At 46.8% G+C, this 27,640-nt stretch overlaps 1 protein-coding gene across 1 annotated transcript in view; it reads left to right on the top strand.

Annotated features, from left to right (window-relative positions):
- The window catches only part of SARS1 (seryl-tRNA synthetase 1), a 345,554-nt gene extending 318,189 nt beyond the window's left edge, over positions 1-27,365 (top strand). The window contains exons 10-11 of the mRNA XM_069633659.1: positions 25,774-25,903; positions 26,622-27,365. Coding sequence (XP_069489760.1) covers positions 25,774-25,903; positions 26,622-26,773 — 282 coding nt within the window. The 3' untranslated portion in view covers positions 26,774-27,365. The remainder of the gene's footprint in view (positions 1-25,773; positions 25,904-26,621) is intronic.
- The last annotated feature ends 275 nt before the right edge of the window (positions 27,366-27,640 follow it).

Raw genomic sequence — 27,640 nt, 5'->3', positions numbered from 1 at the left:
AGAAGTGCCCTCGCGTTCCACCCGTGGCCATGAAGGAAAATCGCGTCCCTCAACTACTGTTGGAAGTAAGGGCGATGCTCAAGGAAGGTGCCATCGAGCTTGTCCCAAAGAGGCTTCGGGGCTCCGGAGTTTACTCAAGGAACTTCGTCGTAAAAAAGAAGACAGGAGGATGGCGCCCCATCATGGACCTGCGACGACTGAACAAGTACATCAAGTCACAGAAGTTCCGGATGGCCACCCTCCAGCACGTGCTGGGACAGCTGGAGGAGGGCGATTTCCTGTTGTTGTTGGACTTGGAGGATGCGTACTTCCACATCCCCATTCTAAAAAGACACCGAAAGTTCCTCAGGTTCGTGGTCCAGGGGCAGCACTACCAGTTCAAGGCCCTCCCGTTCGGATTGAAGTCAGCACCCAGGGTGTTCACCAAGTGCCTCGCACCGGTGGCGGCGCGGCTGCACCTACAGGGGATCCACATCTACCCCTACCTGGACGACTGGCTCATCCGGGCAAGGACAAGGGAGCTTGCCGTGGAGAACACTGCGAAGACCGTCCAGCTGCTCACGGACCTGGGATCCTCCAACTTTCCAAAATCCCACCTGGTCCCGTCGCAAGTCGCCCTGTTTCTGGGAGCCAAGCTCGACACAGTGGCGCGGCTGGCCTCACCGTCAGAGGAAAGGACCAGGACCATGCTGGGCAAGGTGCAGCGTCTGCTGGCCACGGACATGGCCAGGGTAAGATCTATCGAGTCCCTCCTCGGGATGATGTCCTCCTGCATTTATCTGGTGCGCCTTTGCAGGCTTCGGATGCGCCCCTTACAAGAGTTCCTCGACGCCCGCTGGGTTCAGTCGACGGGCAGCTTCGAGGACAGGATCCCTCTCAACGAGACGTTCCGTCAGGCGATCCGGTGGTGGGGTACCCGCTCTCATCTGTTGGCGGGCACGGACTTTCAGACCCCAGCTCACCAGGTGACGGTGACGACAGATGCCTCCCTGGAAGGTTGGGGAGCGCACTCCGGAGATCTTCACGCGAGAGGCCTTTGGCTCCCGGAGGAGAAGTCACTCCACATCAACATCTTGGAGCTCTGCGCAGTGTTCTGGGCCCTCAGGTCTTTTCTTCCGTCCCTCAAGGGCAAGGTGGTGAGGATCTTCACTGACAACACCACCACGATGTTCTACATCCGGAAGCAGGGCGGAACCAGATCCCCTGCCCTATCCAAGGAAGCCCAGGATCTGTGGCATTGGGCCGTCGCCCAAGAGATGTTTCTGGTGCCTTTTCATCTGACAGGAATAAAAAACACCCTCGCCGACTGGCTCAGCAGAGAGCTGCGCTCGTGCCACGAGTGGGAACTACGCCAGGATCAAGTGGATCGACTCTTCCGTCGATGGGGCGAACCCCAGATCGATCTCTTCGCGACGGCGACGAATTCCAAGTGGCGGAGGTTCGCCAGCAGGTTCCCCCAGCCGAGGAGCATGGGCGATGCTTTCTCGTTCCCCTGGGACGGCCTATTTCTTTATGCGTTCCCTCTGCTGCTGTTGCTGCTCCGGCTCATCAACCAGCTCAAGAGGTCCCGGTGCAGGATGATCCTCGTCACACCGGCGTGGCCGAGACAGATCTGGTTCCCGGACCTTCTGGACTTGTCAACGTCCACACCAGTCAAGCTGCCGACTGACGCAGATCTTCTCTCCAGAGAAGGAGGCGCCATTCTTCACCACAACCCGTAGTCGCTGAACTTGCAGGCCTGGCTCCTGTAGCACTAGAGTTTGGAGGGTACGACATCCCGGCCGACTGCAGAGAGGTTCTTGCAAAGGCCAGGGCATCCTCAACTCTCAAGTGCTACGGCCATAAATGGAAGAGGTTCTCTGTCTGATGCCGTGCACAGAAGATTAACCCTCTGCGGATTACGGCCCCTCAAGTATTGCCGAACCTACTGTCATTGGCCAAGGATGGACTAGCTCACGCTTCCATCAAGATACATCTGGCCGCCATCTCACGATACACCAGAACTACGGGACGGGCGTCCTTGTGGTCTCATCAACTGGTGAAGGAATTTATGAAAGGATTGTTCCGATCTTTCCCGCCGGTGAAGGCCCCTGCCCCGGCGTGGGAGCTCAACGTGGTGCTGACTAGGCTCATGGGGGGCCCCATTTGAGCCTATGCATTCGGCACAGTTGAAGTTTCGGTCGTGGAAGACAGCGTTTCTCGTGGCCATCACCTCCGCACGACGAGTGGGAGATATCCAGGCCCTATCTTGCAAGCCGCCATACTTGACGTTTCACGGCACGAAGGTGGTGCTGAGGACGCACCCCTCCTTCATGCCCAAGGTGCCGTCGGACTTCCACCTCAACGAACCCTTGGTGTTGCCAGTTTTCTTCCTGTCTCCTTCGTCGCCGGCTGAAAGGACTCTGCACTCGCTGGACGTAGCTAGAGCGCTGAAGTTCTACGTGGACCGCACGAAGAGTTTTCGGAAGACATCACAGCTGTTTGTGAACTTTGGGACTGTGAATCAAGGGAAGGCTCTCTCGAAGACTTCCATTTCCAGATGGCTCTCTGGCTGCATCATGCACTGTCACCGGTTGGCAAACCGACCGCTGCCTGGCCGTCCGAGAGCCCATTCGACCAGAGCGATCGCTGCTACCACGGCGTTCCTGTCTGGTGTGCCCCTGCTGGACATCTGCAGGGCTGCGACGTGGAGGTCGACACACACCGTCACAAGATTCTACTGAGTCGATCGGGACTCCAGGGAAGAGCCCGGGTCGGCCAAGCAGTGCTGCGCAACCTGTTAGCTTAAGGTGAGCCTGGTGAGGAAGTAAGAGATGCTTAATGTTGAGCCTGTTGCCACCTCCCGTGGTTGTGCATGTGTGTACTGCTATGTATTCTCTTATTCATGAGCATGTGAATCCATGCCAGACCCCATGCTGGAGAAAGAACAAGTTACTTACCTGTAACTGTTGTTCTCCAGCATGGGTCTGGCATGGATTGACAGGCGAACCCTCCCGCCTACCCCTCTGCGGCTCTTCACTTGGTCATACTGCCACTTTACGTGCTACCAACTCTGAGGATGGCTGCCAGAGGCGGGGCTTAGGGAGAGGGCAGTCATTGGCTGGGGGCAGTATGACCCAGAGACCAGTGATTGGTTACTACTAAAAGATAGATCAGAAACGAAACTGATACTTATTTTCTTTTTCTATACCGAGGAGTCCCGGCCTGACGACTGGGAATATTCATGAGCATGTGAATCCATGCCAGACCCATGCTGGAGAACAACAGTTACAGGTAAGTAACTTGTTCCTTTCAGGACACTCCCTTACATCCTGTCCTTCCAGACACACTGGAGCCAGGGGTGGTCTTCAGGGCTGAAGCCTGCCAAAGGCAATGCAAAAAAAGGGCTCAAACCTGTCTCAACGCACAGAGTAAAACCCAAGAAATACCTCACAAACAGAAAATGGCGAAGAAAGAAGACGGGGGCCATTTTGACGAAATGGTCACCCATGGGTGCTGTACTACAGCTTGAAGGTTCAGTCTGCGGTAGAAAAGCACAATGGTAGGAAAAAGTTAACCACTGCCACCAGCCATGTAAAAGTAGTGAGGATAACATAAAAATGTTACATGAGAGAGTAGGATACAGGGCTACTAGGCAGCTTCCCAGCCCTCCACATAAGATGGCATGTGCTGGACCTACAAAGAGAAAAGGTAAGTAAATTAAATTTCACTTCACTATTCTTGGGAACTGTAGTTCACCCAAGAAAAGATATTTAAACCTTATGAGAAATCTAAAGGATTTCTCTGTGATGCTGCACTGAAGGTGCTGTGTCCTCATACAAAAGGTAGATGTCCATGCAGTTTGTCAGACTCCAAAAACAAAGGAAACACGTAATCCAAATCATGTCAAAACACTTGAGAGAGTGAGAAAAAGGGCTCATTCGCGCCAGGGTTAAAATTAAAAAGTCCTAAAAAGAGCTGGGGATTTCTAAGGTTGAAGGGAATTAGTACTCAAATGAGAATTCTCCTTAGCACTCGTCGCCCCCAGACTACGGGACAGGAGGATTTAATCCACTCCTGGATGAATCTCCCAATCCAGTCGGCCATACTTTCTGGAGAGACCATCTGCATTTTGGTAATTACACCCTGACCTGTGTTCTATGTTGAAATCAAACCCTTGGAGGCTGATTGAACACCTTAGCAATTGTGGATCCTCCCTTTTCATCTGTATTAACCATCTCGAGGGTTGGTGCTCTGTCTGAATAACGAAAGTAGAACCATACAAGTATGGTCTAAACTTCTTCAGAGACCACACAATGGCAAAACATTCACGTTCAATTGTTGCCCACCTTGTCTCACAGTCCTTCAGCTTCCTACTGATGAAGCAAATAGGGTGTTCCCTGCCTTTCTCATCCAGTTGACTCAAGACTTCACCTATCCCTGTGTTAGAAGCATTTGTCTGTACAATGAAGGATTGGTTGTAGTCAGGAGCTCTCATGACTGGAGCTTGACAAAGGGCTTTCTTCAGTCGTTCAAAAGTCTTAGTGCACTCCTCATTCCACCTGACCTTCTTGGGGAATTTGGGTGAGTAGATCACATTCAAGGGAGAGGCAATGGGGTCGTAGTTCTCTATGAAGTTCCTGTAGTACCCAGTGAGACATAGGAATGCTCTCACTTGGGTTTGGGTAGTAGGGGTGGCCCAATCATGTACAGCTTGTACTTTGCTAGGCAATGGCCTTATTTCACCACCTCCTACTTCCTGTCCAAGGTAGACCACTTTACTCTGACCAATTTGACATTTACTTGCCTTTATGGTCGGATCGGCCTGTTCCAGAGCCTGCAATCCCTATCCTAGGTGGTAAAGATGCTCTTCCCAAGTGGGGCTGAACACTGCAATGCCATGCAGAAGAGGTCCTCTAACCCATTCAGAACTTGATTCACCATCCTCTGAAATGTAGCGGGTGCATTGTGTAGTCCAAAAGGCGTAACCTTAAACTGGTCGAGGCCTACTGGGGTGGAAAATGCAGTTTTCTCCTTGGCATGATCTGTCGGAGCCATTTTCCAATAGCCTGAGGTCAGGTCAAATGGACCGAGGAACTTTGCTGAACCAAGTTTGTCCACCAGCTCATCTGTCCTGGGTAAAGGATGGGCATCAGTTGTGGTGACTTCATTAAGAGCTCTATAGTCCGCACAGAGTCTCAACTCTTTGGTTCCTGATTTTGGTACTAGTACAGCTGGACTAGCCTGTGGACTTGTAGAAGGCTCAACCCCAAGATAAGCATCTTCTTGACCTCTTCCTTTATGTGGGATCTTACATGATCTGACGTCCTTTAACCCCTGCTTTTAACAGAGAAACTGTCACCAGTGTGAATATCACGCTGGCCCCAAGGGGTCAAGCCTGGCGGCAGTGAGAACAGGGAGGCAAACTGATTCAACAGAGCCTTGTACTCCTCCTGTTGTTTCACAGTCAGATCTGAACTTACTACTTCAATTGTCTCATCAGAGGATTGTCCCCTGAGGAGATCAGGAAGAGGCTCACTCTCCTCCTTCTTGATCAGATTCTAGAAGCAAAGCTCCTAGTTCTGGTCTGGAAACCTAAGCCTTCAGACGGTTAGCGTGATAGACCCTAGAAGCCTCTTTGGGATTGCCCAAGTCCACTAAATAAATGACCTCTCAAAGTTTACCCACAATCTTGAAGGGTCCAATCCATTTATCCTGTAAGGCCCTCTGCCTTGTAGGTACCGTAACCAAAACAAGCTGGTCTGGAGTTAACTCCACCATGTTGGCCTTCTGGTCATGCCGATGTTTGACCAGAGTCTGACCTGCTTTCAGGTTATCTGAAGCTTCTGTCATGAGTGACATCCTCTTCCTTAGGCCTAACACATAGTCCGTGACTCTCACTGGCTGTTGGGAAGGAGCACTCGCCAACCCTTCCTTGATCGGGGCCAAAGGGCCTCTGACCGGGTGACCATAGAGAAGGTCAAAGGGGCTGAACCCAACCCCTGCTTGAGGGTCTTCTCTATAAGCAAAGAGAAGGCATGGCAGTAGAAGGTCCCACTTTCTTTTAAGGGGTTCCTCTAAAGCACCTATCATGCTCTTCATAGTTCTATTAAACCTCTCCACCACCCATTGTTTTGGAGATGGTAGGCTGTTTAGAACTTGTAGGTCACTCCAGTTCTTCTACATGGTCTGCATATAGTGGGACATAACATTTGATCCCGTCAGAGATGACTTCATTAGGAAAACCTACCGTGGTAAAGATACCAAGGAGGGCCTTAGCCACTTCCTGAGCAGTAACAGTTCTCATAAGTATGGCTTCAGGATACCTGGTAGCATGGTCTACCACAACCAATATACATTGGTTACCTGAAAAAGTAAGAGGGTCTAGGGGACCAACAATGTCAATCTCCCACCCTCTCAAATGGGACTCCCACCACAGGGAGGGGCACTAAAGGTGCCACCTTCTTGGACCCACTCTTGCCAGACGTCTGACATGTATGGCTGCTCTTACAGAATATCTCTACATCAGCCCCCGTCTTGGGCCAGTAGAAATACAGAGATAGACTCTATTTGGTCCTCTTGAAACTCATTGGCCAGCCAGAGAAATCTCATGTACCAACTATAAGAACTTCTGTCTCACCTCCTGGGGCACTACCAGTCTCCTGTAGTCCCCTGGGGTAGACTCAGTTGGTTCACTGTAGAGGAGGCCATCCTCCCAGTAAAGCCTATACTTCTCTGGCTCTTGTCCTTCCAGCAGGGGAAGCTGTCTGCTAGCGCAGACCTTCTAGCGAAGAACACTCTCTATGTCCTCTGCTAAAGTCTGCCCTACAGGGTCCACCTTCTGCAAGTAAAGTCTGCGGTTCAGAATGGACTCTAGGATTCAGATCTCCAACGCAGGGAAGGTTTTCTTCCAGCTCTGTCAGCAATAGCTGTCTCTATAAAGTTTGGTTGGGCCTCCCACTCAGCCTCAGCTGGGGGAAGGGGTCACTACAGTGACCTGGGACAGTCCTCCCAGGGATGTCCTTGTCCTGTGAACAGGTTTAGGTTTGAAACCTTTCTTTCTCTGAGACCTTGGATTTCTCCTTTGTCTCTTTTCTTTTTCTTAGTAATAGAAGGGAGGCCTGCCTGTGGACTGGAGGTATTGGAGATCTCCTCAACCGTAAACTGAGTCTCTAAAGGTTGCCTCTCTGGACAATATTGTTTGCTCCTGCATCCTTTTGCTGGGAGGCAAGTGGGTTCTAGACACTACTCCCACGAGTTTTCAAGTCATTTCCCAATAGGACTCTCCCTGGCACTTCATTCTGTACACTTTAACAGGAATTCTAAGTCCTATTATTGCGCTGGATGAGAGCTGGCAGAATAAGAACTTTTTGGATAGGGCATCCTGCATGTTCAATGGGACCTTTTGGGTGCCTTAGCTACATCCTCCCAAGTTTGAAAACACTTTCATCAACCACTGTAATGCTTGCCTAAGACAGTGTCTAATGGCAAGGGCCTCCTGACCATTTACAAGAACACTGGTCTTATAATATTCTTTGATGGTGTCTGGAATGGAGTTATGAACATCCACATTCTGTTGTTCCCACAGACCCAGGTTTCCCATGGAATTTACCCTTGCTATGTTTGGCCCTCTTTTGGATGGTGGGAATTAGAATTTTCTTTGCCCTCTTTCTTGTGCTGCTTTCCCTCTTCCTCCTTCTGAGTGGCCCACAAGTTTTTGAGTGGCCCTCTGTTACCCATAAATCAACAGTGTGTGCTAGCTTTTTAGGATCAATTTCCTTTGAGTCAGCCAAGTGCTGCCTCAGCTCAGGAGAGCAGACATCAAAAATAAATTCAAGCAAAAAAAGATTCTCATTCCTTTAAAGGTGTGTACTCTATAACCCGTAACCCAGGTTTTTCAAACATTCAAATACTCAGGTAGTCCAAAGAGTACCATCAGTCTTTTTGAGGGAACTAAACCTCTTAAGTTACTGGTAAGGAGTTTTCCCAAATCTGGCTATTAATGCCAGCTTAGCTGACTCATCTTTTCTATCACTGACACACAATTCCATCACAGCATCGAAGCCATTCAGGGGATCCTAGACATGAGCCATGGTATCAAATCATTCCCACTTATTCCTTGAAGACCATAGGTGTATTCAAACGTACCCAGTCAATCCAATACATCAAATTTAGATTCATACATACTCGCTGCTTTAGGCATGTGAGGCCTCTTGGGACTTGTAGACTTAGAAGACCCTGAAAGGGAAGTAGAATCAAGGGACCTCTTTCTCATCTCCATTTCATGCTGCATTTTTCTTCCTCTTCCTCTTAGTTTCTCCTCTTGATGTTGGGTTTCAGCTTGGACATCTAGTTTCTTGAACTCCAACTCTAATCTTGGTCTCTCAAATGAAATATAATCTGGGTTTAGATTTGGACCTTTTGAGGTCACAATGGGAAGTGATTGAGGTACAGGGGCAGGCTGTGGAAGAGGATTGCGGGAAGAAAATGTCTGTTACTGATCCCCATCGCGTCTGCCTGTGGTGCCTGGGTCCTGACCATCGGTTCGATGAATGTGGGTCCTGTCTGGCTATGACGAGAAAAGCTCTAAAGGAACAATGAAGTAAATTGGCGGTGGGGAAGGAAACTTCAAAGGGCTCTTCTTCAAAGGGAAATAAAGACTGCAGGGAGTCTAGGGACTCATCCCGGCGTAAATCGAAGAGGTCTCGATCGAGGAGTCAGTCGAGAAAATCTTTGTCTTCTTCAAAGAAGGCGAAGAAGAGACGTCTATGATCTCCCTGTTCTTCTTCGTCTTTGGACTGTACAGGGGTTATCACTTGTCCAACTAAATATGATTCCCCTAGAAAATGGGAGTATTTTAGAGCCTCAATGATGCAGATCTTTGAGAATGCGGCCCGACCCCCTCAAAGCCACGCGAAGACCATGCCCCAGCTCATCCTTTCGGATGACAAGGGAAGGTCAGAGACTACTAAGCGCTCTAAATCGGTGAGAAATCCTCAAGGGTACCGTCTAGGGAACCTTCTCCGATACCTCATAAAAAGAGCAAGTCAAGCCTATCGGTGCATAAATCAAAGGCAAAGCCAGACAAAATGGCGTCGGGTTCCAAACCTTCATCGACACCAGTGTCGAAGGTTGCGTCGACAACCTTCTCGACGACACCTTTATCTATGGCACCTTCGACTCAGTCGAAGCACGCATTGACAACATCAACGCCATCGACGCATTTGCCGAAGACGACGTCGATTCCTGTAGCGTCATCGATGCCTTTGGCAAAACCGATGCCTTAATGGCCTCAAGCTACAAGTAAGGTTTACACCCATGTGCCCAGGAAAGACTTTTTCAAGTCTATGGCTTCTATTTATGAGGAGGGATCTACCCCATTTGGGTTATAATATGGATCAAATAATGCTCCTGAGGAGATAATTAACCCAGATTCAAAGTTAACTGATCTTTGACTGTCTCCAATCAGCTCGTGGCCTGAGCTGGAGTTTGACAAACCTGACCCAGCTGATCCAGCATATAGGAACATTATGAAAAGGGTTTTGGAGTTCATGGGCTGGAACAGAAATTCTCCCACCTACGAACAAGATGACATGACGGATATTCTGAGTCAGGGTCCTCAGAAGGATCCAGTACTACCTTTTCATACGGAAAGGAGAGTCATGTCAAATTGGGAGACTCCAAAGTCTGAACCAGCAGTAAACAAACATTTTGCCAGGAAATATAGACCTTCATCCATTGATCCAGACTATTTAACTAGGCACCCTACACCTGAAAGCTTAGTGGTCCAAGCAGCTACATCCACCAAACAGTCAGCGTATACCTCTATTCCACCCGGTGGGGATGACCCAGAGGATTGATGCCTTGGCTTGCAAGATTTTTTTTTTCGAGCAGTATGGCTTTAAAGTCAACCAATGTTACCTGTACCCTTTCGAGGTTTACCTACACCCTGTGGGACTTTTAGCAATGCGGCTCAGCACATTCCAGAAGGCGAGGAACGAGACGGCTTCCTGGCTATTGTGAAGGATTGAAAGGAGGCAATGGGGGAATGTCTCCAGTCAGGACTGGACACTGCTGACAGCATCAGCAGGTCCATGGCTTCTAGCACCGTGCTACGCAGGTTCGCTTGGCTGAGGAAGTCTGGCTTTGCACCTGATGTGCAGGCCAGGCTACTCAATAGGCCCTTTGACGGCTTAAGGTTGTTCGGCAGCAAGGCAGATGAAAGTCGAGAGAAGCTGCAGACCTCTAAGGCGGTGGCTAAATCACTTAGCGCCTCCATATGTCAACCTCAGCAACACTCATACTCAGGCTCATCTTCCTGGATTGTTCCTCCTTTTTGTTTCTATTCCTCATTTGGAAGGGGAAGAGGACAGGCGAGTCAAAGAGGAAAAAAAAGGTCACTCGTGGTGGACGAGGAAAGGGTGCTAGATCTGCCCCAGTAGCGGCAACTGTCCCCTCAGCCACTGCTGCAGCCGCCTCAAAGCCTCTCTGAGGCCTTGAACCACAAGACCCCTGTGGGAGGCAGAATCTCTCAGCATCTGAACGAATGGCGGGGCATTACTTCAGATGCTTGGGCACTGGAAACAGTAGCCCAGGGTTCCTGCCTTACTTTTCAGAAAAGGCCTCAGGATCATCCACTGGGATACAACTGTCAAACTTCTGGATCCGCTACTTGTGCAGGAAAAGTTAACCCTGCTAGAGAGAGGTGCAATACCTGTAGTGGAGAGGAACAAGGGTTGGTATTGCCCTTACTTTCTCATTCCCAAGAAGGACGGAGAATTGAGACCCATCTTGGACTTAAGAAATTTGAGAAAATTCCTCAGGTAGGACAAGTTCAAGATGGTAACCCTTTCTTAGATGCTTCAGGCTCTCCAACTCCAAGATTGGTTGGTATCATTGGACCTTCAGGATGCTTACTTTCATGTGCCAATCCATCTCAAGCACAGAAAGTACCTGAGGTTCGCGGTTGGCAGTTCTCATTTTCATCTTCGGGTTCTGCCATTCGGGCTGACCTCCAACCGAGGGTTTTCACCAAACTGATGCCGGTAGTGGCGGCAAGTCTCAGGAGAGGGTGGATTCAAGTCTAGCCCTACCTGGACGATTGGTTGATCAGGGCTTGTTCACCCGAACTGACCCAGGAACATCTCAAGATTATCTGCCACTTCCTACACATACTGGGCTTCTCCCTCAATTACAAGAAGTCCAATATGATACCATTCCAAAGACTCCAATTCTTTGGAGCAGTCTTAGATACATCCTCGGTGAAAGTCTCACCTCTCGAGGTGAGAGCTCACCACATTTTGCAGATGGTAACAAAGTTCCAGAATGCCCAGTATCTGCCGGCCTTCGATTTTCTGAGGTTGCTCGGCCTCGTGGCATTTTCTGGTACTAGAGGCCCGACTGAGCATGAGATCCCTTCAATGGGCTCTCAGGACTCAGTGGTCCCAATTTTCAGGGAATATGTCAGATCTTGTGCAAGTTCCGAGCACAGTTGCTCAGGACCTTCTATGGTGGGCTTGCAAAGACCATATTCTCAAGGGAGAGTCTTTTTGGCAACCATTGCCGGAGATCACAGTAGTGACGGACGCCTCACGCACGGGGTGGGGAGCACATACCAACAATCTGACATTCATCGGTCGTTGGTCTCCATCGGAGTCCAAACTAGACATCAACCTTTTGGAGCTGAAGGCAATCAGACTAGCGCTGAAGCGCCTTTCTGCCCTCTGTACGTGGAAGGAATGTCCTGATAATGACGGACAACACAGTGGCCATGTACTACCTCAACAAAGAAGGTAGTGTAGGGTCACTACCACTGTGCAGAGAGGCAATGCAGCTCTGGTTCTGGGCAATGCAAGAAGGAATCTCTCTATCAGCAGTTCACCTAGCCGGAGAGAAGAACACGGCAGTGGATGCTCTTGAGCAGGCAGAGCACTGTATCCCGCGAGTGGGAACTAGCTTGAGAATTCCTTCTAGAGATCTTCACCCTTTGTGGAACCCCTCCAGTAGATCTGTTTGTGACTATAGTCAATCAGAAGTGCGGTCAGTACTGCTCAAGGGAATTTCCTCTGAGAGGAGCTCTAGGGGACGCGTTCGTAGTGGACTGGAAATTTCCACTCCTATACGCGTTTCCTCCAGTCCCTGTGATTCCTCACGTAATCAGGAGGTTGAAAAAGTTCGGGAAAACCATGATCCCAATTGCTCCGGATTGGGCCAGGAGGACGTGGTACCCGGACCTTCTGGACATGTCCATCTGCCCTCGAATAAGTCTTCCACAAAGAGAGGATCTTCTCTCCCAAGAGGAAGGTCGGGTTCTCCATCCAGAGGTCAAGACACTCAGCCTTCTGTTTCTGAGAGGCTGAGATATAAGGATGAGGACCTCCCAGATGACATAATGGAGATTTTGCTTTTGGCCAGAAGGCCAGCAACAAAATCCTTGTACCAGTGTTGGAATAAGTTCAGTAACTGGTGCGAGGATAAGAATGTGGATCCATTCCTATGTGGCACACCGATGGTGCTTTCTTTCCTATTACATTTAGCCAATCTGGGGCTCCAGATTGGTACTATAAAAGGATACTTAGCTGCCCTTTCTATCTTTAAGCTCTCCACTGAAGAGGTGTCTTGTTTCAAGATGGCACTGATTGTACAATTTTTTAAGAATCTCACTAACGTGTCCCATTCCATGTCCCTGTTTGGGATTTAAATTTAGTATTAAAATTCCTTACATGCATTCCTTTCGAGCCTTCGCATTCTTGTCCTCTAATGCTCCTTACATTAAAAATGTCCTACCGGTGGCTATCACATCAGCCCACAGGATGAGCGAGTTACAGGCTCTTTCTTGTAAGCCTCCTCACACCACTTTCCATAAAGATAAAGTAATATTTTAAGTCAAACCTTCATTCCCACCCAAGGTAAGTCACTGACTTTCATTTGTCTCAAAAAATGACATTGCCATCTTTCTATCCTCCCCCTCAAGTATGGAGGAAGAATGACTTTGCAGGCTGGACCCAAAGAGGGCTCTCGGCTTTTATATTTCTAGACTTGCAAAGTTTTACCAAAGTGACTAACTTTTCATTGGATATACCGGCCAAAAATTGGGCCTTGCAATAACAAAACAAACCTTATACAGATTAATAATTTTGGCAATCGGAGTGTTGCAGACTGGCATGTAAAGAACCTCCAGGTGGGCTAAGAGCTCATTCCACTAGGAGCATGGCAACTTAGACAGATCTTCAAAGGGGTTTCCCGGTGCAGGATATTTGTGCAGCGGCCACCTGGTCGTCTATGCATACATTTGTGAAACATTGTTTAGATTCAACCTCATTCCAAGGAGGTCTTTTTGTTAAGGCCATTCTCCATATTTTCCATGATTAGGGTAAATTAGTACTCCCTCCTCTAGATTTTCACTTACTTTAGGAGTCTATCTAAGATGAGGAATACGTGGGAGGATACACTTCATTCGAAGAACAAGTTAGTTACCAACTGTAACATTCTTATGACTAGATGTTCCTCCCACGTATTCCTTATCGATCCTCCCAGCCTACCCCGCCATACAATGTGCGTGTTTTACACTCCATGTTCCTTGAGAGCTTATGGTCGAAGGGTGCGCCTGGTCAACTCCTCAGTTGAAGATATCGGAAAAAACAGAACTGAAGCCAACGGGCACGTCTCGAGCTATTTATACTGCTCTTGTCAATGCTCTATGGCAATCCTCGAGGGACATCGATGCCACGACATCGAGCACAGCGCCCTCTGGTGTGGAAATCTATTTTACGAGCAGCAAAGCTGATACGAATATCTAAGATGAGGAATACGTGGGAGGAACATCCAATCGAAAGAATGTTACAGTTGGTAAGTAACTTTTTCTTTGGTATAGGTCTGTGCTACACACGTTGGTAGTGTGACTGTGCAGCCAGGCCTATCTCAAGAGGGGTAAATGTGAGCTGTAGAGCTGTAGCAATGACATTAGTCAGTACAAGTCACCAAGTAACACTTCCACTCAAGGTTTCAGTTATAAATAGTTCTTTATTTATATAACATCAAGTTTTAAATAAGCATTCTTTAAAAAGGCAATGTGTGTATGTTAGGGAGAATTCTCAGAAATGTGCCAATTCCTCTCTACCTTAGAGACCCTTAGCACTTTTGCTGGACTCTAGGTCTTTTTCATTTTTACCTGTAGAGAGTGAGACCCTTTTTACCACTCTCATGTAGTTTTATGTGATTTGAACTCTGTTTCTTTTGGTATAATGGAGTCTGACAAACTCCATAGGCATCTTGTTGCATTGTTTCACACAGCACCTTCAGTGCAGTGGCACAGGGAAGTCTTTCAGATTTCCCCAAAGGTGTGAATACCTTTCTCTTCAACAACTACTGTTTCCAAGAGCAGTAAAGTGAAATTTACTTTACTAACATTTGTTACTCTCTAGAACCAGCACACACTATCTTACCATAGAGTGCTGGAGGGGATACTTAGTAGCCCCTTTGTCTAGCTTCCATGTAACATTTTTTATATTACCTTTTCACAATTAATGGCTGGTGGTACTGGTTACTTTTCACTACTGTGGTGTGTTTTACCCCGGGCTGCGTTCGCAGCTGCAGTAAAGCACCCATGGGTGCCATTTTTGTCAAGATGGCCCCAGTCTTCTTTTTTTGCCATTTCTTGTTGTTTAGGTCCTTCTTGAGATTTACTCTGCGCGCCAAACCGGGTTTGGTCCCTTTGTTCGTTTTGTCTTTGGCGGGATTCACGAGTGAAGCCCGCCTCTGGCTCCAGGGTGTCGGGTGGGGGCAGGAAGGGAGGGAGGTGCCCAGAACTCCCTGTTCTTAGTCTCCTAGGAAATAGGAATGCACTCCTAGATGATTGGCCGGCTGGCTGTCTGGCAAAGACAGCCACCCTGCTGGGTGATTGACAGCCAGGCTGGAATGAATGGGAGAAACCTGCATAAAAGGCGAGGCTTTTTGGCTTGGAAGGCAGAGTCGACCACTGGACGAAGGAAACCGAAGAGGAACTAGAATTGGGCACCTGCTGCAACTCTTGGACCGTTGGTTTGCCCGGTGAAGCCCTGTTGCTGTGCTGAAGCTCCAAATTCGTATCGACAGAGAAGCCCTGCAAGGACGACTTCTCCCCTCGAGTTGTTGGGACCAATCGACTCCAAAGTAATCCACCTGGACATCCTTCTCAGAGCCGGTTGAATTTGGTTGAGCTGCTGCTGGAAACCGAAATGCCAGGGAGAGGAACACCAGATTGTGTGCGTTGCTTTTAAGTTGGCCAGGAGCTCTAGGAAGCAGGACTGGCCGAGCCTGAGCCCCCTCAACAGAGTGTGGGACCCCAGATGCAAGGAAGGCCCACCTCGAAAGCCAAGAAACCGCAGTGTTGCTGATTGCGGTAGACGTGAGGAGCTGAAACACTGAAGTGCCACTTGTTTGAAGTTTGCCGGTTGCCATCAGTCACCGTCCCATTGTAGTGCAAGAGTCCCCAGAAGTCTTCCCCAGGAACACCAGGATCTGCAGAGCTGCACAGAAACAGAAGTCATCTGCTGCATTTTTCTTCGACCTAAAGGTACTGTAAAGTCTGACAGAGCTTACCTCGCTGTGTAGATTTGTTTCTACCTCACAAGTCTCCCGGCTTGTTGCCCTCCATTTGATTCATCTTTTTCACTTAAGACTTCTAAAAACATTGTGCAAAGACATTTACGCACCTGCAAGAAGGGCTTCAGCTACATAGACTTTTGCCCATTGACATTGGCTTAGCCTGGTTCCTTGAATGACTCTTCTCTCCTCTGTTATACATTGGGGGTCCAAAAGTATTTCCCTGCTTTAAGAATATTTGTGCTGTCTTGCTTGTTCTAATAACTTTCTTTTGACACTCTCCAAGCCTACTCTGAATGTAACCGTAATATATTAATGTCCACAGTGTCCTAGATATTGGTCACCTGAGGGTGTAGGAAGTGTCTGTGTACCATCCCCAATGGGTCTTTACTAATTCTGAGAAACCTAAGCGAAGAAGGCTTGTTTAAATGACTGGTAAATAAATGTATTGGTTTATCAAGGAACCTGAGTATCGGTGTTTGAATACTACACTGTGAATCTCTGTGTAACTGCACTACTGTCCACATTGACCCCTCTTGAGATCAGACTGGCTGCTAGGCCACACTACCAACCTGAGTAGTTCAGACGTCTACCAAAGGTTGGGTTCCTATTACCAGGAGGCTGAGGTTGTTGTAGTGCACTCTAAGGGTACTACCACAAATCTTTACCTAACAGTGTAACATTGAAAATATACTTTAAACATACTTTTCAGAATCGGAACAAATTAGTGGATAATATTTGGACATGCTTCTTACACAATTCCTACACTCTAAGGTGACTTTGTTCACAAGGACAGTAATGCCATTTATGTATCACACTAAATACTTTGCAGATTCTGAGGTTGCAGAAAGGAAAGGTTTAGGGAAGAAAAAAGGATAAACAGGTTCTCAGTATATGGAAGGACACTTAAATCTTCCAATGAAATCTAGACGAGCCTTTCCCAGCAAAAACAGACTAAAACAAGTTACCACCTATGAGAGACAAACAATATCAAAGTCAATGGGCTAGAAGAGTCTGTATGTAGCCAGGACAGCCAGAGTCAATTGGAACACAGTCTATTGAGCTGAGGCCCTTCTTAGATCAGAAACTGTCTTGTACAAATTTAGAGAGTTTGTAGAAAATCACTTGCAGGGTCACTGAAAAGAGAGTTGGAATCAACTCTAAAAGTAAGCTAATGCAATACAGCTAAAAAGACAGTGAGGTTAGTATCCCAAGCCTAAACTTTACCTCTGGTTTGAAGAAGAGTGGTCCAGCTGTATTCTGTCCTGTTACTGCGGTGCAGACCCTGTGTTCCCGAGTCTGTCGTGGGGACATGAGGGAGGACGTCTGGAGGGCTCCTGCAGCGGTACTTTGGAGGTCGTCTGCAGCTACAGGCTCTTTTTGGGTCACCAGCACTTAGTAAACATCACTGTCACGGATCTTGGATACCGGTTAGGCTTCCTTCACTCTTTGGGTCTAGCTCTCTGGTGAGGGGACTAGAGCTCTAGTCATCCTGCTTCTGGAGGGTCCTTAGACTCCTGGAGCTTCTGGCCTGATTTCAGACGTTGCACTCGACTATGGATTTCTCGTCCCCTGGCACTCGGTTCTTGCAGCAGCGACGAAGTAGAGACGGCGAAGGAAGATGGTCCAGTGGAGTTCATCTTGGGGTTAGTTGCTCCCACTAACCCAAGGGAAGAAGTCACCCCTTGCAGAGCTTCTCTGTCAAATTGAAAAAGGAGTTTGAGCACAGCACTAGGGCTTCACTGGGCAATTCAAAGGTCCAGGAGGATGCAGCAAGATTCGGTCACGGTTTCTTCGGGTATTTCTCCCAGTATTCGACTCTGCTTCTAGTCCCAAAACCCTCGCCTTTTAAGCAGGTTTCTCCCATTCATGCACAGCCTAGACTGTCAATCACACAGCAGGGTGGCTGTCCTGAAAGGACAGCCAGCCATCAGGACTGGTTGCATTCAGGCACTCCTAGAGACCAAAGATGGGTGAGTTTCGGGAATCTCCCTCACATCCTGCCTATCCAGGCACACTGAAGCCAGAGGCGGGCTTTAGGGCTGAAGCCCGCCAAAGGCAAAGCGAACAAAGGGCTCAAACCTGGCTCAATGCACACAATGCACAGCCTAGGCTGTCAATTGCACAGCTGGGTGGCTGAACTGAAATGCCAGCCAGCCAATCGGGACTAGTTGCATTCTAGCATTCCTAGAGGCAAAGGACAGGAGTGTTTCGGGACCCTCCCTCACATCCAGTCCTTCTAGACACACTGAAGACAGGGGCGGGCTTCAGGGCTGAAGCCTGCCAAAGGCAAGACAAACAAATGGCTGAAAACCTGTCTCAACGCACAGAGTAAAACCCAACAAAGACCTTCCAAACAGAAAATGGCGAAGAAAGAAGAAGGGCCATTTAGACGAAATGGTCACCCATGGGTTGTGTACTGCAGCTGAGGGTTCAGCCTGCGGTAGAAAAGCACAATGGTAGGAAAAATTAAACCACTGCCACCAGCCATTGAAAAGTAGTTAGGGTAACATAAAAAAGTTACATGAGAGAGTAGTATAAGGGGCTACTAGGTAACCACATCCACCCCCCCATTCCCCCAGCACTTCACACAAGATGGTATGTGCTGGACCTACAAAGAGAAAAGGTAAGTACATTCCATTTCCCTTCACTATTCTTGGGAACTGTAGTTCACCCAAGAAAAGGTATTTAAACCTTATGAGAAATCTAACAGATTTCTCTGTGACACTGCATTGAAGGTGCTGTGTGTCGCCATACAAAAAGCAGATGCCTATCGAGTTTGTCAGACTCCAAAAACAGTGAAAACACAAAATCCAAATCGGGTAAAGACACGAGCGAGAAAACGTCTCACTCACTCCAGGGTTAAAAATTAAAAAGTCCTAAATCCATAAAAAGAGCCTGGGGTCTCTTAAGGTTGAAGGGAATTGGCACAGTAATTAAAATTCTCCCTAACATGGGGTCATCCTCCTATAGATTTGTTTGCAACAAAACTATATGCACAATGGCCACACTTCGCATCCAGGTTTCCCCAACCAGTTTCCAAAGGGAACTGTGGATGAGTAGGTCAGGGAAATTTGTTACGCTTTTCCACCGACACCTCTCCTCAGCAAGATAGTGCACAGGATGCACCAAGAACAGGTCACTCTAATCCTTATCGCTCCATTGTGGGCAAGACCACCATGGCTTCCACACCTACACAAACTAGTGATGTGTGAAGCAATCAAACTCCTGTGCCCTTTCAACATGCTGTCCCAACACGGGGAACAACACTCCATCCACATCCTCAGCCTATGAACTTGGCAGCTTGGCTCCTGAAGTCCTAGTTTGGGCACCTAAACCTCCCACAAAGTTGTATAGATAGCCTAAAGGAAGCATGGAAACTCAACATCAGACACTGCTACTTTAACAAGTGGAAAAGGTTTGTCATCTGGTGCAGCTCACTATCCTTAAACCCAATTGAATGTTCACCATCCAACATTCTACAGTACATGCTTTACGTACTGGACCCTGGTTTAGTATTTAATTTCACCAAGGTACACCTAGCAGTCCTGTCCGCGCACACCAATTCCCAAAACAAAGTTTCTTGGTGGAAAGTTTCTGAGATTTAAAGCTTTCACGGAGGGAATAAAGAGACTATACCGTCCCATTTCTAATCTTCCACCAGGTTGGGACCTTAATGTTGTACTCTCAAAGCTTGTGGGTCTGCCTTTTGAGCCAATGCACAAGGCCAGTCTTAAACATGTGACTTACAAAACTGCCTTTTTTAGTAGCTATCACTTCCATAAGACCGGTCAGTGAGCTACAGACATTATCTTTACAAGACCCTTTCAGTGTCATCCAAAAGGACAAGGTGGTTCTTCGAACACACTCCAGGCTCTCACCAAAATTCATATCTAAGTTCCATGTTAACCAGTCCATTGAACTACCTACTGTTTTCCAGTTGCCATTTAACTCTGCTGAGAGAAGCCTCCATACTTTAGATGCAAGGTAAGCAGTCTTGTACTACATAAACAAAACAAAACCTCTAAGGAAAACAGACCAACTCTTTGTTTCCATAGCGCCTGGTAGGGAAGATGATCACATATCTCAAAACGCTATCTCCAAATGGATAGTCAAATGCATACAGCTGTGCTACTCACTATCAAAAAAGACTACCTTTCACACCAACAGCTCACTCTACCAGAGGTACAGGAGCTACTTCAGCATTTATTGCAAATGTCCCCCTAGATGCAATTTGCAAGGCATCTACTTCAAACTCCATACATTTACTCAGCATTATTGCATTGATGCACGCTCTAAAGCAGACTCACAGGTGGGACATGCGCTGCTAAAACATTCATTTGCCGCTATACCTTCTCACAACCCACCTCTTTCTCCAGGTGCTGCTTGCTAATCTATGCATAGCATGTGATATAAGCAGATCCACAAGCCTCAGAAGGCATACATTACCACCTTAATCGTATTTCTGATACTTGTATGTGCTTAGATTCACATGCGCCCTCCCCTTCTGGAGTCGAAGGTACATAGATAGTGTTTTGGTCTATCACGGTTTCGGCTTCATCACATCTGTACTTGCGCTACACTTCATGCAACCTCATGTCAGAAGCAAGCAATCTGAGGGACCTCGATACGTGAAGAACCATGGGTACAGTACACATCACACTAGGGATAGTATTACTAACACACTCTGTCGACATCCGTTGGAGTTTTAACAAATCTTGTAATACTCTGCGACTACCACTAGATGTCGGACTATGCAGAGCTTGTGCAGCTAAGCAAATACAAGCATCAGAAATAAGATTACCCGAGTAATGTATCATCTATAATTTCTGCCACTTGTGGATCTGCTTCGATCACATGCTCTGCATAGTCCTGCTGTTAGTCTGTACAAAGATGTATTCAGCCCTCCCAACTTACACCTAATCTTACAAGGGCGGATAATCAAAGAATAGAGAAATTATTCAGGCCAGCGCCCACAGACCCTCTGTACATTAGGGGTCATCTAAAACCTGATCCACTAGTCGTCACCATTCCCAGAAAGAGGGCAGGCGCTCCTCTGGCATCGGCAGATGCCCTGCCAGACAAAGAAAGCCAAAAAATCTATACTTTTGGAAGAGGGTTGCCTCCTCGGTGGCATATCAAGCTAGAATCGCAAACAACACTAGACTTCTGGCTAGTTATGCCTGACACAAGTGGGATGAATTGGAACACCAGGTTGAAACAATTCTAGAACCCTTAAAATCGCAAGTGTTAAGCACTATTGCGGAGGGCAAGCACGTATCAAACTGCATCCTCAAGAATAATCTGATGCTGGTTGCATTATCGCAGAAGGTACGCTCACCAAGCGCCAAGTCTGGCTCAGTCTGGTTTTAAGCTAGAGACTCGGGCCAGACTGGTCTATCACTGTTTCTGCTTTATCACATCTGTACTCGCACTACACTTCATGTAACCTCATGTCAGAAACAATCTGAGGGCTTGCGACGCGTGTAGTACCATGGGTACAGTGCACGTTACACTAGGGATAGTATTACTAACACGCCCTGTCGACATTGATTTTCAAGTTTCAAAAACAAATCTTGTAATACTCTGCGACTACCACTAGATGTCGGACTATGCAGAGCATGTGAATCTAAGCAGATACAAGCACCAGATATACCATTACAGTGAGTAATGTATCATATATTAACACACACGCAAAGATAATTTTTTTAACGCCATCTAAAAACCAGCACAATTCTTACTGAAGGTAAACCAGAGTATAAAACACATTTAGAATAGTAAAATGCAATTCAAGGTATGCAGACCCTATTGGTACTTATTCTGTTTCAAACAATAACAGTTAAACTAAGTTACTTTCTAGAATAGTGGACACATTTCAAAGGGAAGTAAATACCTATGTGATACTTTTCAGAATGGCAGGAAGCAATTCACAGGTAATTTCTAACTTTGTAATACTTGTGGTTTATTATATTTCTGGAATATACAGTTACAGCACCAACACATAGCAAGTAAGTACTTTGCAACATATTTTCTTTACAGCAGCCTTATTCTTTAGCAGTCCTTCCCTAATCTAGGGCACAGTGTTCCCAGAGGCAGAAGGGGGACACTGGTCCAGTGACCAACAGGAAGGTCAAGATGAGGCACAAACTGCAAGAAAGTCAGAGTTCCAGAGAATTTCTCAGCTAACAAGTAACAGAATTTAGAGTCGATAGAAGTGTTCAGGGACTTCATAGAAGGCTCTTTAGATGTGTTCCAGCGTTAGCCCTGGGCGAACTGTATGAGCGAACTCCCAACTACACAACCACCCTAGCCACGCAGGAGCAACGTAGACTTTAGGTATTACCTCAAGCCTCACAGTACCTTAGCAGTGAAGAAGTGCTTGCAGACACTTCCGGATGCAGCAGCACTGGGCCTGATGTCTGTATTCTTGGTTGTGGTGACGAAAGGAAGGACAAAGGATAGGAAATTGCAACAGCAGTCGAGAGGAAAGGCTCCCAGCAAAGGATTCTTCTGTGCTTCTTGTGGCTCTGTGGATTTTGTGCCCTTATAAAGATACCTGATGAACAGTTGTTGTCTGATACATTCGCCTTAGTATCTTGGTCTAGCACTCTCTGCTGAGGGAACTTCAAGGAGAATCTTGCTTCTGGAGGTCTAACAGAACACCCAAAGTTTCAGCGAGGTTTGTTCACTGGAAGAAGTCACACAGCACTCGAGGTCCAATGCTATTGCAGGTTTTCTTAAGATTGATTAGTCCCACCAAGCCAAGGGTCTGAGTCTTCTTCGGGACTTCTCTGTCGCATGGAAGAAAGGGACAGCAGAGGCAGCGGTTACACAACAGGCATCTCCGGTTGCTGAAATAGTCTAGAGCCGTCTTCTGTTCTTCTTCCTCATTGGATTGCGCTCTAGTGGTCGACTTGCCTTCAGCTTCCAGATCCAGGCCATTTATCCAGGAGGCCAGCCAATCGACATGCATGCTTCATTCAAACTTTGGTGTGTGGCTCTGTTTCAGGACAGCCAGCCTCCCATTTAGGACTAAATAAGGTGGAAAAAATAATACAGCCACCATTCTAGATGAATGGTGACCCTTCTGTGCATTGCCATGCAAGTAAAAATCACACAAGTCGGTAGAACTTCTGGATCACATCCAGATGGTGGCTGGGTGAAACTAGGTTAAAACAATCTGAATACACATAAAGCTCCGTCATCCAGGGAATACTGTGCACCAAGCTGACAATTCCATTACATCAAAGTTCTGGCTGTATAACTGTATTATCAGGAACCACCATGTCAAACCAGACATGGCTTATCTTTGTCTGCCACCAGACCCCCAGGACACAGTTGGGACTTTTGGAAAGGGGTGCCTATTAAAAAGGCAACCCACTCCACCTGCTGGAACTTGAGTTCTAGCAGCTGCTTAATAGAATGCACAAGAATGCAGTCATATGGGTGCACTATACGTTTTAGAAGGAAACATTTATGAAAGGGAGTTTGATCAGAAGAGCTCCCTTTCAATGGCTTAATTAACAGTATCCTATCATTTATATTAACATTCAGGCTATCCCACACATCGATCTTGTGCCCATTTATACAACCCCACCCCACAGGGCAGACCTGTGAGGTAGTCAAAAATGGAAATGTATTTAAAAATGTGGAGCAACTTAAACCACGTTGGTCTCCAGCTTTACCCTGGAAGCCTCTACAATATGGTATTTATAAAATTATACAAAACGAAATGTTACCTGCTTATATGAATCTCACTATTATAAGTCCACAAAGGCTCTATGCTCTCGCCTTGGCTTTTCAGCATCTACCTAGCCCCTCTATCCCACTTGATCTCCACCCTCTCTCCTAACTTCCAGTGTTACGCGGATGACGCACAGCTCTCCTTCAAGCTTACCTCCTCTGCCGCTGTCTCCTCCTTTCTCATTCCTGACTGACAGTCTGCTCTTCAGGCATGGTGCACTGCTAACAATCTGTGCCTTAATGCCAATAAGACAGAGATCCTTCTCATTGGGATCCCTGCTCCCTCTTTCCCTCTCACACTCTGGCCGCCCTCTATGGGCCCACCCCCTCACCCTTCTGTGAGGCAAAAAAACTTGGCGCCGTCTTTGACTCCTCTCTCTCCTTATCTCCTCATCACAGACCTTGCCAAGAAGGCCCACTTTCAGCTGCACCTCCTCAGAGGCATTCTCCCTTTCCTCACCTTCCCCCAGAAATTCAATGTTTCCAGAGCTGTGGTCCTCTCCAGGCTGGATATTGCAACAGCCTCTTCCTCAATCTGCCTATCTCCTCCCTTCGCCTCCTTCAACTAATCCAGAACAGGACTGAAAGATTTATCCTTGGCCTCAAGCCCAGAGACAGCATCTCTCCAGCCCTAAATTTGCTCCACTGGCTCCCAATTGCTGCAAGAACCAAGTGCAATACCCTCTGCATCATCCACAAGGCTTTCTTGTGCCTGGGACTCCACTTCATCCAACTCTCTCTCCCCCTAAATACCTCCCTGCTAGAGCCCTTCAGTGGTCTAGCTCTAACCCTCTGCAGATCAGACTCTTTTCCAAGCAGAGAATCTGGGGTAGTTCTCTCTCCTCAGCAGGGGCCTCCCTCTGGGATGGCTTACCTGCCCCTCAGACGTGAGCCATATCTCCTTAAATTCCGGAAGCCTCTCAAGACCTTCCTTTTATCTTCTTCCTGCCCTCTCCCCTGCTAATGTCCCCATCTGCCTCTTGACTGGCTGCCTGGTTCCTTCAGATACTTACTGGGCACCACCCCCCTAGTCCAGCCTACCCCTGCACTTGGTCTCCCCTGAACACCACCTGCCCTGCACTGTCCTCCCCCTCCCCACCTGCACTTGCCCTTCCGCCCCCCCACCCCACCCACGCACTAGGCTGGCTGTGCCTGCACCCTTGTAGCACTTCCAGCCCCTTCACTCACACTTAGCTTGGGGACCGTTGTTCCCCTGCACTCTGCTTTCCCCTGGGTCTGTCCTTCTGGCCTCCCCTGGCACTCTTTTTCTCTCACGGGCCTTCCGCCCTGACCGCCACTTCTAATCTTCCCCTCTGCCCTGAACTTTTCTTACTGCACTTGCACGATCCGAATGTCACAAGGCCTAGTAGGACCTTTTTTTTCTTTTGTCCTCCCTATTTTCCCACCCTCTTGTTTTGCCTCAAAACCCATTGTGGATAGGTGCGTTATAAATACCCAATAAATACAATTAAAATAAATCCACCTTCAATAACAATTTCAGAGTCTCATGTGGAAATATTTAATAACATAGTGCTACTTTGCTCATTTTCCATTTTCTAATGCTGTATTGTTCCTGAATTGATTCATTTTGTAGACCTGCTGAGTAATCTAGCTGTTCTATATGCTGCCACGTAGAACTGTGCTAGATTACAGAATTAAATTGATTGTAAATTATTTTCTTTTCAAGTGGGCCATCAGCCAACCTCTTTTGCTTTGTTTCAATCCAGCCATTAGCTCCACTATTTAGTCAGAACAACTCTGAAATGCACTTGTTCCAAATGTTTTTGGCCATTTAAGCATGCAGGAGGACTTTATTTTTTTTGTATTTTTTTTGTGTGTGTGAACCTTTGGAAGAGGCGTTTTGGTGGGCTTATGCAAGGTTATCACCACTACCCAGAATTTACAAGTCTTTGGCAGCCTGTAATGGGAAATAGCTCAACTTGCATTTACAGTGTCTGCCAAATCTGTTCCCAGCAACTGGAAATGTAAAAGAAGCTTAACATCAGATGTGTATAGCGCTTCAATTGAGGGCCTGAACGCTGCTATGCCCGCCCTCCTGCTTTTTTAAAAGCTATATGAAGAGGTGGCTTATTGTTTGCAGTACTCGAGTAGCTGGTGATTCAGAGGTGTGTTTGAACTAACACTGTTGAACTGTTCATCTTTGCTACATATTGTCTGCTCTTTTGACCAATGTCGTTCACTTACTCTAGCAGCTACTTTGAAAATAGATTTTGATATATAATGCCCATTCTGCTGTGACAGATGGGACTGTGGGGCACAGAGGGGATGCAGATTTAGTTCTTTTTTAGAGCTATATATTTTGCACTTAAAACAATCGGGTTTATTTTGTAAAAAAATGATAAGTACATCCTTTAGAGTTGAGCAATTAAAGTGATGTTCTTCAGATTGCTGACTGAACTCCGAATTCTCAAGACCGTCCTGATGAGCCCTTATCCTGTCTTTTCACAGGTTGACTTTGTACACATGTTGAACGCCACTATGTGTGCCACGACAAGGGTCATTTGTGCCATCCTAGAGAACTACCAGACGGATGATGGAATTGTCGTGCCGGAGAAACTGCGGGACTTCATGCCTCCAGGTGAGAAGTCTAGTTAATATTTGCTGTGTGAGAAGATGAATGATGATGGGATAACTAATTGCCAGAGCTAGTATCCTTTCAGTAGCTTCTAGTTTATACTTTAATAGATGGGTTTACAGTTGCATAACCTCTTGCTGCTTTCCTACCATGGCCTTTTACCACAAAGCACTATTAATAAGGTACTCCATTTCAGGCAGCCTCTTTAACCTGTGAGGTTTTAAGCCTATTCAGCAAGGTATGTAGATAATGAAGATACCCGAAAGCCACTCTCGCGATTTTTTGTAAACCTTTAAAATAAACATTTAACATAATTCTAAACTGAATTGATGTAGTGTTGTCTTTTTGTGACCCCTCCCTGTTGGTTCAGTCCCTGTTGAGTTGTGCCAGTCTCAAAACCAAACCTTAGCTTTGATTCCTGTCCCATCAATATTTCCTTATTCTGTGATTGCAGTGTCTATTGGTCACTGTTTCTGTCAGTTCAAATGTTTGTCAATTGTCGTAGCCCTTACCAAATCGTTACCATATTAACTCTTAAACGTTGAGTTGTGCCAGTCTCAAAACCAAACCTTAGCTTTGATTCCTGTCCCATCAATATTTCCTTATTCTGTGATTGCAGTGTCTATTGGTCACTGTTTCTGTCAGTTCAAATGTTTGTCAATTGTCGTAGCCCTTACCAAATCGTTACCATATTAACTCTTAAACGCTTAATTTTCATTAGGTTTGAAAGAGCTCATCAAGTTTGTAAAGCCTGCTCCAATTGATCTGGAGGCTTCGAAAAAACAGAAGAAACAACAAGAAGGGACCAAAAAGAAAACCAGTGGGACGGTGCTAGAGAACCAGATGCAAAACATGGAAGTGAATGATGCCTGAATATAACCTACCTCTGTTTGATGATGATGCTGCTGCTGCTTCTCTGCCGAACCTCACGTCTTAAATTATGACCGGTGATCTGCCCTAGGGACTGAAGCTTTAATCAGTGGAATTTCAAGGCCGGCAACCCGACCTTGTATTATTGGCTAATAACTTGAGCAACAACCCAGCATTCGGCATGATTTTAGTGAAAAATACTGGGGATTGTTAACATAGACATCTGTGTAACCCTGCTCAAATTTTGAAGGGGAAGCAGTTTACCCATGAAAACCGCAGGAGATGAACGTTTTAGAATTACCCCCACTATTGATCCCTACCCGCATTCAATGGGCATTTTAGTCCCCCGCCTCACGCAAAGTTGTTGAGGTACAATATTGTACAGAACACTGAGGGGTCTTGAGATCGCCCACAAACTGTTTGCCTTGCAGCGCTAAAGCCTATTGGTTAAGTTGCAAAAGGGAAACAGAAGTTGGGCTGTACTATGATTTATACAGTTCTTATAATATCACAAGCTGTTAATCTTGTCATGGACTTGCAACTTTTATCGCTGGTGCCTGAGACCACCATTCAATAAAGCAACATGTGGTATTAATATAGGATGTTTTGTGTATTTGTTTGGGTGATGGTTCTGCTTGTGTGCACTGTCGATCTGTCAAGGCAAGAGTAGCTTTCTTTTTCTTTAAGTGTTCCTTTAATAATAATTTTTTTAAAAAACACATAAAATAAACATGTTATTTTTCTGAGGCTTTTTTTTTTATTCTTCAGTGCAATTGAACTTGCCCTGTCCCATAACGTTTGTATCTAGAGAACAATATTCCGTTTCATGCTCTTGTAGGTGGCAAGGACTTTGCAAAAGAAGCTGCATGT

This window comes from Ambystoma mexicanum, chromosome 13 (assembly GCF_040938575.1).
Source record: "Ambystoma mexicanum isolate Mex_15411 chromosome 13, UKY_AmexF1_1, whole genome shotgun sequence".
NCBI lineage: Eukaryota > Metazoa > Chordata > Amphibia > Caudata > Ambystomatidae > Ambystoma > Ambystoma mexicanum.
The sequence above is the reverse complement of the archived record's forward strand: the minus strand, read 5'-3'. Positions and strand labels throughout refer to the sequence as shown.